Source organism: Rosa rugosa, chromosome 7 (assembly GCF_958449725.1).
Source record: "Rosa rugosa chromosome 7, drRosRugo1.1, whole genome shotgun sequence".
Lineage (NCBI taxonomy): Eukaryota > Viridiplantae > Streptophyta > Magnoliopsida > Rosales > Rosaceae > Rosa > Rosa rugosa.
Window position 1 is genome coordinate 14,945,685 of NC_084826.1, and position 10,948 is coordinate 14,956,632.

At 35.8% G+C, this 10,948-nt stretch overlaps 1 protein-coding gene across 1 annotated transcript; it reads right to left on the bottom strand.

Moving 5' to 3' along the window:
• Positions 1 to 3,392: 3,392 nt before the first annotated feature.
• Positions 3,393 to 7,790, bottom strand: LOC133722358 (F-box protein PP2-A15). The gene is made up of 3 exons (XM_062149247.1): positions 7,201 to 7,790; positions 6,919 to 7,037; positions 3,393 to 4,189 (listed from the first exon to the last, which is right to left on the bottom strand). The coding sequence occupies exons 1-3, from the start codon at positions 7,510 to 7,512 to the stop codon at positions 3,727 to 3,729; spliced, it is 894 nt and encodes a 297-aa protein (XP_062005231.1). The 5' UTR covers positions 7,513 to 7,790; the 3' UTR covers positions 3,393 to 3,726.
• Positions 7,791 to 10,948: the final 3,158 nt, after the last annotated feature.

The window sequence follows — 10,948 nt, forward strand, 5'->3', positions numbered from 1 at the left end:
ACCTTAACAATTATCAATTTGACTGAAAATTTGTAAAAGTGATATACTCATATAGACATAAAAACTGAACGGTCAAGATGTCAATATGTGATTGAAAAGTTGGTCTAATAAGAAATCTCTTAAAATGGCCAAAAAAAAAAAAATTGCTCATTAGAATGGCCATAATATATACATACACATAACACGACAATCTGCGCTAAAGTGCAAAATAGTAGTTTTGGAGACTGCCTATATTTAGAAACAAGCTTAATTTTGTTTAATACACTCAATTAATTTGTATTTGACTTATATCCAACAACTATATATAAAACCATAGATGACAAGAAGATCGACAGAGCTTCAAAGCAATGTAGATACCTGTGTGGTTTTCAATGGCCGGAAATCAAGTTTAATATATTTCAAATCTGTTTAATGAGATTTGTAAAAGAACATAAAGATTATCAGAGGAGTCAGAAGTTGGACATATGGAAGTAGCTAGCCGGAGACCCTTGGCTTGTTTTTCATTTTTATTATTTGGACGTGGAGACCCTTTGCTTATACAGTTATACAAGTGACAGTATTTCCTTAATTTTTTGGGGTTAAAATCGTTTGTCTATGTTCCAATCTTTTTTTTTTTTTTTTTTGAGAAGTGACTCTATGTTCCAATCGAATTTCAATTCTGGTCCCTGTGTTGTTTCGTCACCATGTTTTCAATTGTTTTAATTTCGGTCACTGATGTCAAAACTCCATCAAATTGTCCATTATAATATCTCCTGCGAATCGCAACGGCAGGGGTACTCTACTCAAACAAGTCGCCAGGGTTTAGGGATCACAAAAAAATGTGACCAGTTTCTCCTCTTGTTTTCATAACATGCAGAGACCATATATTGTACATTTCTTTCACTATTGCTGGCAAACCTCTGCAGCTCACTTTAATCTGGTGCAAAGGCAGAGAGAAGACTACGCTTCTGAAACTCAAATTTTTAACATGAACTATTCAGCTGAGAACTTTCCTAATACCCACGTCAAAAAACTTGATAATCCAAAGCAGTTTTGCTCAGAGCAACTGTTACACGTCACATGTAACCCAGATCCAAAAGACTAAAACTACTTCAGTATCAAACACCAATACAGTAAGAGCAGAGGTAGATGAAATGCTTGACCTACTTTATCCGGGAAAAAAAAACTCCAAGTTAATGTCCATTTGAACTGGTAGTGGCCCTTCATTATTGTAATTTTCCTTTTGGATTTGGCAGACAGCAGGGATCCAACTTTATTAAACAAGCAAGCTGAAACATAGAGCAGCAGCCGCCTATATAGGTAGTGTTCTATAACCAACGACTTCAATATTACATATCAGTGGTCCAATTGGGTATGGCCGATGAATTAATAACTTAGGGTTTATCTCTTCTGTGTATGGGACAAGTATGAAAAATTCCAAGGCCAAGTCTATGAGGCTATGAGAGATACCGTTGCTAGTCAAACGTCTAAGAAATAGTCCTTACGAATATGGCTCCGTAAGGACATCTTATGACTGCAAACAGCGCCGGATTTGTGAGCAGAGGACTAGATTTGAGCTATGACACCCTAGATCACATCAGGCTTTTTCCATAACATTACTCCACTGTATTAATGTGCAAGTGAAAAAAGTGTACAACTATTAAGTGTGTGGACCATTGTATGTATACGAGTTGGACCCAGAAGACTTCTGATAAGGAAAAAAAGTCCATATCTGTTTTCGGAAGAGCATCTTTAGCAGACTCTCTATTTTGGTTTTTTAGCTATTTTAGAGAGCATGTTTAGCTTTTTATCTATTTTAACAGCTGCACCAGACTCTTAAGTGACTCTCCATTATAACTTTTAGCTATCTCATAGAGAGCGAGATGAAGCTCTCTATAATTTAAAATATTCTTTTAAGTTATTTTATGTAATTTATAAATACATTTAAACTATTTAATCTTCATTTAAAAAATAATATAAATTCAAAACTAGCTAAAATAGAGAGCACTGATGCAGACGTATTTCTAAAGTGGCTAGCTAAAATGACTTTTTAGCTATTTTGGCAAAAATTTGACTCAAAAATTGCTAGCATTGCTAAAAATACTTGTCTTAATCTTGTAAAGGGGTTGACTGACCTTATATCTTCGAAACAACCTAAATCTTCGTTAGTATCTCCGTAATTACACCTTATTGATATTTGAACATACAAAGCATAATTGAAAGTTGAAGCTTGATTATATCTATCAATATCTACTAATATTCCAATATGATATTCGGGTAAATAACTCAAATGCTACAACTAGTCTTTCATGAGTCGAACTCACAACCTCCCACTTACGAAGGAGAGACTATGCCACTAGACCAAATGGTACTGGGCATATTCGGGTTTTCTCCAACATTTCCCTAAATTTGAAATATCGTTATTTCCACCAATTCTGAAATTGGAAACCTTGACCGTGCAAAGAAAGCAAGGCAAATGATTTGAAGTTTAAGGATAATCAACTCCTAGATCCCCTCTTAATTTTGATTAATGTGCAGTTAGAGATTAGCAGGTGCTTAATTAGTTGAGTGCTTTTCTCTGAGATGACTGTATTCGTTTTGTCGATTTTCTGATGACTATGTTGGGAATGCAAGAAAGCAACACTTTGAATGTATATCATGTGCTAGCTGTTATAACAGGACAAAAGAAGAGACTCTTTGCAAGAGAAACAATTAATTCCTAACATATAAGACTAGTTATTATTTGCCTAGAAAGTTTGATGAACTCAGATCTAGAGGAGGAAGGGATAGGTAAATCAAAAATTATAATTCGCCACCGACCCAAAACTCATTCACCAATCAACTCGATCAAATAATGAATAATAACAACATTTTATGGCTGCAAATGCTGCTCTACAACCTAGAAACTATTATTGAATTCACTCATTACGGCTGATGTACTCAGCTGCAAAGTTATGTAGTGTTTAATCTGTTACCCATTCATGTTCATACGAGAGAAGCGAATTGGGAGGTCACAGTTTAGGAGCAAACTTATTGCAGTTTGAATAATATAGTTCTACAATGGTGAGTCAAACTCACAACTTCCTCACATTTACAAAGAAGAGATGATGGCAAAGGGACTTGTACACAATTTTTCCAATGAGAACTTATACAGAAATTGCATGTGTATATCTACTGTGGTAGCAAAATATTTTCTATACTATAATCATGAATAATAGCAGCACAGAAATACACAGTTTTTACAAATGAGACAAGCAGGGGCACTCCACATGGGTCAGGTCATCTTGAAATTACTTGAGTACTGAACTTCTTTGAAAATTCACGAGACTAGCAAACATTATGAGAACACGGCAATAGAACATAAGTCATCCCAATTGTCAATCAATGTTCCCAAACATGAAGCATGATTGGTGTAACCAAAAAGAAAAGACCAGTGTAAATTGACATCACATTTAAGTTACAGAAATGCTTTACAGTGAGAAAGACAAAAAAACAAGTTAATACAAAAGTATGTTCCCTTAATCTAATTCTAATCTGCAAGGTAGAGAATTGAACAAAACTGGATCAAGTACACGAAAGTTAAGTTACATGACCATAGAGGACACACACCTACTGCAAAAAACCAAATAAGATGACATCTCCTCTTGAACATCGTATGCGTTCAGAAGTATAAGGTGTACATAAATCCCAGCTTAAATCTTGTGGGTTCATTCATTTGAATTAACAACTTCCCTGTTCAACATCTGGCTACTTCAAAACCCCTTTTCTTTTGCGCTCTTTCAAATTACTAGGGATAATAAAAACAGAATCGACACATAGCCCACCTTTGGAATGTGTGCAATCAATCTGTTTCATGGAAAATCTAACTTCGGTCACAGGATCTGCATCAGTGACGATAAACTCACCAACCTTGTAATCAACCCAGCATCCACGCTTATGACTGCCATAGGCATCGTCATGTTCAATTTGATCCAAGCAGCACTCATATGATGCTTGCTGACCATCTGGAGTCCACAACTCAAATCGTACTGGCTTTATATCCCAACCATGGGTGTGCTCAAAGTTGCAAACACGCCGTCCCAACCTTTTTGCAAATCTTCCAATGTGAAGCCTGAAAGACAGGGTGTAGATATCCGCAGGAAAAGGGAACTTCACAACCCCATCCACCTCATACCACCATATCTGTTGTAAATAAGCTACAACATGAAACCTGCAAACAAAGAGCAACAAGAGCAGACCATCAAGATTTGTAGGACATAATACATCATCATATCAGCAAAGACCCTTCCTCAATATAGCACATCATAATACTACGTGAAAATGGAGAGATGATGAATTCAAAGAACGAAAACAAAACTTCTAAACAGTAGATTATGATAACAAAGAGCAACAAGAGCAGACCATCAAGATTTGTAGGACATAATACATCATCATATCAGCAAAGACCCTTCCTCAATATAGCACATCATAATACTACGTGAAAATGGAGAGATGATGAATTCAAAGAACGAAAACAAAACTTCTAAACAGTAGATTATGATAACAAACCCAAAAGACAATATCACTAGAACAGAAATATATGTAAATGATTAAAAAAAAAATTAAAAAAAGAAAAAGAAAAAAAAAAAAGAACAAGAAAGAACAAATGAGTAAACTGATGAGATCAAAGGAGACAACTCTCCTCCCCTAAAAAAGCCTCTATTGCTGTGCAGTTGTCTTGATCACACAAACTACCCTTAGTGGTATTGTCAATTGAGTGAAAACTGCATAAGCATTTCAGTTCCACCTCACAATTCACTCTCAAGTCTGCTCCCACCAATAAGAAACTAACCTATGATGTATTATCCCCTTTCGGTTTGATAAAGCCAAACTAGATTTGATTGAGAAGTTTCTAGTTATTCAAAGAACAATTTGAGTACAGCCCCTTTTACAAAACCATTGTTCAGATTCTCAAGCATTTGGTGAAGCAAGTGGAGCCAACCATTGGCATCCCCAGCAATCAATTCTTGAACAAATGCTATTGATGACTCGCATCAACCAGGTCAAGGAGAATTTGGATATTATTTGATGTTCTAACTTTCCAGAGTCTGGTTTTTACTTTTTGTTTCTTTAAAGCCTCTCTAGTCTCTAGTATACCTCCATTTCACATATGTTGCACAACTTTTCCAATGAATTCGGATATTATTTGATCTTCTAACTTTCCAAAGTCTGGTTTTTACTTTTTGTTTCTTTAGGGCCTCTCTAGTATACCTCCATTTTACATATGTTGCACAACTTTTCCAATGAATATACTTGTCTCACAACATTTTAAACTACAAAAACAATTCAAGAGAAATAGTTTCACTTTATCAGACATTAAACAGGGTATTGTGGGCTCAGAGTCTTTGCTGATAGAGCAGAACTGAATAAAAGCAAATGTAGGTACCTCTAGCACATAACAAGCTTTAAATAAGTCCAATTGCATTTTTCAGCTGAAACTATAATTAGCAATTCTTAGAGGAATGTATTCATACTGAAGATAATAGAATACGGCTTATACGATATCCAAATGAACAGAAGCTAATGTAAGAATGTTTTTTAATATCGAATAATTTATCAGAGTATGCCTAATCAGAAATTCAAGTAACAAAATTAAGAAAAGTATTCTATAGCCAGAAAATCCACAATTCTGACTTCTGAGATAGAAGGGATTGTATCAGATAATAGGACAGGTACGCATACTATTACTGAGAAATTATTGGAATTCTACGACAGCATAAAAAGTGGCACTTATTATCTGCTTGTAACATAATTCATTCTTTAAAGGGATACAAAGGTAGGGATTTTAGACACACATTCATCAATTTAGAGAATTCTAAAATAGAAACAGTCAATGTCTAACCTACTCATTAGAATAATGAGTTGTCAATTGACCTCTAAATCTATGGAACTACAAATGGTTTGGCCCTTAGTTTTCTACGTGGAAAATGTCATGAACCATGTAATAATGAGAAGAAGCCATTTAATGACATCCCCGGCCAATGGCAGTAAAGATTTCATAGAGAAGTGTGTCCCGATAAAAACCCACGAAGCAAGGAAACGTTTTGCAATAAATCTGACAAACAAAAAGTGAAAATATACTTTGCAAATCATAAGTTTAGCATCCATAACAAGTTTACTATAAGATCCAAATTTTCACGTTCTTTTATAGATCCCGTAAAAGCTTGCATCGAATTTTGGTCGCATCCAATACTAATTCACCAGATTCCAGTCATTTTGTTTTTTACCTGTGAACGCCTAATAATGATTTTTGGATGACTGCTCCTACATTAGAAATAAATCCCCAGTGCAATGAGATACATCCTTCAAAATCTCTCCATATTCACAGTACTTTCTTCACAGCCTCAATAAATATGGTATCTATCACTATGTGTGAAACGCAAGTTTGCATTCATCTGGTATAACAAATTAAGAAATATGTTCATGTCTGGAAACCCTACATTTAATGTTCACGTCTGGAAACCCTACAAGACAATAACGCATGCGAGATGCACTAGTGCTTAGCAGTCATATGGTGTTCATGCTGATTTTGGAGACCAGGTGCTATAATTGTTCAATGATCCGATCAGATTGATCCTTTGTGACTAGGGTAGCTTTTCAGTAACCGCTCCTCTCGTGAAGTCTCGATTGAAAATCCCTCTACAGTTGTGGTAACCAATAAGAAAACGAGCCTTAAAGACGGGGATATAGTCTCCTAATAATACACCAACTATTATCGTTTTCAAGCCACCATGAAAATCAGTTCCCCCCCCCCCCCCCGAATTAACAAGAACACATACCAAACAAATTCACAAATAATCACAGCCACAGTAAAGATACTAACAAGAAACAAAGATACTAACTTTACTGCTGAAAATGCAATCACAGCACAAAAGCATGAACAAACCACTGAGGGATTACCTTGATTCTTCAGTAGGAATCCAATTCCAGTATCGCCGATCCTCAATCCCTGTTATAGCCATGGCCTTTGCAGAGATCGACATGCAAACCCTTCCGGTGACCCTGTCAAGCCACAATACCTGCAAAACCACACCAAATTCAATAAATTTCCAAACCCAAGACCCTAAATTTGCAAAATAAACCACCCCCAAAAAAAAAAAAAAAAAAAAAAAAAAAAACAAAGCCAATCCTTCAACTCCACCCAACCCAAAAAAAAAACCCTAATTATTCCCAATCCCCTACCTTATTGGCATCGTCGTAAGGCACGGGGCGGGAGAGGAGGGCAAAGATGTCCTTCTTCGACAGGTTCTGGTACCTCTCGGGAGGCAGCAAATCAAGCAGACCATGGTAATTAGGGGGCAGCTTCGATTCCCAAACCGCATCCGACGACGCCGCGCCGCGGAACGCCCGGTTGAGCCTGGCGAGGTTGCAAATCTCCGGCGGAGTCAGGTACATGAAAACGCAGGCGACGCAGTTCTCCGGGATGTCGCCCAGACCCGGACCCAGACCCGACCCGTTCGCCCCCTCCGTCAAGTTCGAGAGCGACGCCCCCATATCGGAGAAAAAAAAAAAAAAAAAAAAAAAAAAAGCCCAGAAAAGCCCCCTCTCCCTCCGAATTTGACAGAAAAGGTATGGAATTTCTAGGCCATGGCGGTCCGTACAGTTTAGGGCTGTACGGAAATTTGGTGAAGGAAATTGAAGTGGAAGTGGAGTGTAGTGGGAAATTTCCAAAGGGTTGGATTTTTGTTGGGTTGATGGTGGTCTGTCTTGGACTCTTGGTTGGGAAGTGGGAAGGAAAGAGGCAATTTTGGGATTTGGAGCTGAGCTGCTCTGCGCTATTACACCCCGTTCCATCTGTGTTTTTTTTTTTTTTTTAATATATTTTTTTTTCAGAAAAGACATTTTATACCTATTATTTCAATTTCAATGACGGGTCTCAGTTTATTTCATCATTTTTCACGCAAAGCTTTGAACTCTTTAAAAAAAAAAATCAATGAAATCGAAATTGAAATCTTTTGCAAGAAAGTGAAAGGTGCCGTACCTGAAGTGATAGTTATCGAAATTATACTACTAATGTAGGAATCCAATGTTGTTACTATGGGTAGTGGAGATTGGAGAATAAAGGTCAATGAAAGTACATGGATTTGTTTTGAAATGAAATGATGTTTAATTATTATGTCAATTTCAATCTTTTCATTAACTACTAAAATGTAGATTATATTTTTTTTTTGTATCACGTAAATAAAAGAATCTGTTTGTATCCATTCCAACTTTCGTATTCATATCTTATAAACTGTAACAAAAGTCAAGGTAGAGCAATAGTTAGATTACATTAAATACACTTTTTGTTTATTAAAAATAAAGTTGATAATAAATATCAAGGGTTGAGATTATTTTATAAGGGTTGGGTCACTTGCACCGTCGGTGCATAGAATAATTTCCAATGAAAAAGGCTTAAACTGTGTGAGATTTTGACTATAATTACGAGTTTCATCAAAACTATTTTCTTCAGTTGAAGTTGAGTGCAGGATACCACAATGAGTTTATTGGGGGAGCTGTCCTTTTTATTCTTTATGTAAGACGAGTGATTGCGAGTGTAGACCAAATTAGATCCCAAGTCTTATTATCATTATGAGTTTCGTTGGAGCCATCATCTTTAGTTTGAACTAAGTTTAGGTTACCGCAACAAGAAAGAATATGCGAATGAGTATTCTATAGACACCAAATAGCTAAGTTTGAGCCAAATATGCGAGAGTATTCTGTCCAGTTTGAGATAAGAAACTTTTAAAATTTACAAACAACTATATTGTAGAAGTTATGCATCCGAAAAAAGGAAAAATGAATTCGAAAAGAGAAATATGCCAACGAATACTTTGTAGTCACCAAAACCTAAATGCCAGGACTTGGGTGATCAACAACGCTATAATGGATCGGGTTTAGCACCACCTGGGGTTTTTCTTGTCACAGTCTAACGTCGACAGTTGTCTCTGAGTTTGTTGCTTTGATTTGGTTTGTTGTTGCTTGGGAGCCTATTAGAGTGCAACTTTCTCTTGTAGATCCACACCGGAATTGAACAAGAGCGCGTTGAAGTGAGTTGAGTAAACAATGTGATCAGAGGTCTGTGCCGACTCAGAGGAAGGCTTAAAACTATACATTCCATAATTACGTGTTTAGGCGAACAATATGCTTTGTATTTGGAACAATTGTATCATTGATTAGTCTGTCAGCTTATTGCTTTCTCTTTAAGCGGTTTCGTTTCAAGTGTTATGATCTATAAATTTAAGGATCATGAAATTGTTATGATCTATAAATTTAAGGATCATGAAATTGTTATGTATTGACAACAATTATTTGAATACTGAGAATTTGCTTCTAGTTTCTAATTTTTCCTTGAATTTTCTTAATTTAATTTTACTTTTTCAAGATAACTCCTACAAGATATATTGATGCTGCCTTCTAGCTTCCAAGACTTTTCAGGATAAAACTTTCTTTAAAAAAAAAAAAAAAAAGACTTTTTCAGGATATTCGTTATTGTTAATTCTAATGCAACATTTTCTATTTTAATAGTCTCAGGATTCCATTAACAGAAAGAAGAAGAAGTCGAAAATGAATGGCGGGTCCAAAGAAGGAATGTGGGCTTTGGATTTAGACAGGGATACCTCTATCCAACGGTATTGAGTACTGAGCATCTGTCACACGTGTATCGATTAGAGTGGGCTCACCTTGGTCGAAAACTACAAAAGTCGGTCAACTTCAACTGTTATGGACCCAGTAAACTTAGACTGTCTTAGTAAAGACCGTTAATTGGTACAACTGTACAAGATTGTCTACATGGCGTGCACCTAACCCATTCCTTTACCGGCCACCAGCAACTCAGCAAACTCTGACTTTGACAAGGTCACATAACTTTCCAACCCAAAAATATATATATATATATATATATATATATATATCGTTTTAGTCACTCAAAGTTTCGCTTGATTGACATTTTAGTCACTCATGTTTATAAAATTTCACTTTAGTCACCCAACTTTAACTCCGACTATCACTTTAGTCCGCCAGTGAATTTTTTCAATAAAAAAATTCACATGACACCTAACATGCTATTTTTTAAGGGTTATTTTCGTCCTATAATTTCAGAAAATTTCAACATATATTCAAACCAAAGGTCTCACATCTCTTCAACATCTTAAAATAACCCTTAAAAAATGACATGTCAGGTGACATGTGAATTTTTTTATCGAAAAAATTTACTAGCGGACTAAAGTGATAGTCAGAGTTAAATTTGAATGACTAAAGTGAGATTTTATAAACATGAGTGACTAAAGTGTCAATCAAGCGAAAGTTGGGTGACTAAACTATATTTTTTCCAAAAAAAAAATGTCACATAACTTTCAAATTTTTTCTTCAATTTTGACTCTAAATTTATTGTCTCTAATAGTTCATCTTTCCTAGTGTTTAGTTGCATTCATGACTTGAAAATATAGACAAATAGTTAAGTTTTAATTTATACATTTGTAGGTCAAAATTTAGACATTTTTTTTTTTGGGATAGTCAATCATTTTAAGATAAGCATATTCACATCCATTTCATGGAGAAATTCTTCCATCCTACGGTAGAACCATGTAGGACTGCCACATGGTATGCCGCCCCAATCAAAACTCCCCACGTGGATTGTTTTTACAACTCATGTCAGCTGTATTCAATTGCAGTAAATCAAAACAACGTGAAAAAAAAAAAACAAAACAAAAAAAACTCTTAATCGTCTTGTTAACTTCTGCCGTTGATTGAAACGAGAAATTCATCCTCTTGTCATCTTCATCCCCAATTTCAAAACCTACTCCCGCAGAGCTGAGAATCACGCAGAGACCCCGTCGATGCTAGGAGGGCGTATGGGTGCCATCGTCCTCGATCTTTGTCTCAATTTCGGAATCTAAGCACACACATGATCAATGTAATCATATCAGATGTAAAATAATTAAATAATTAG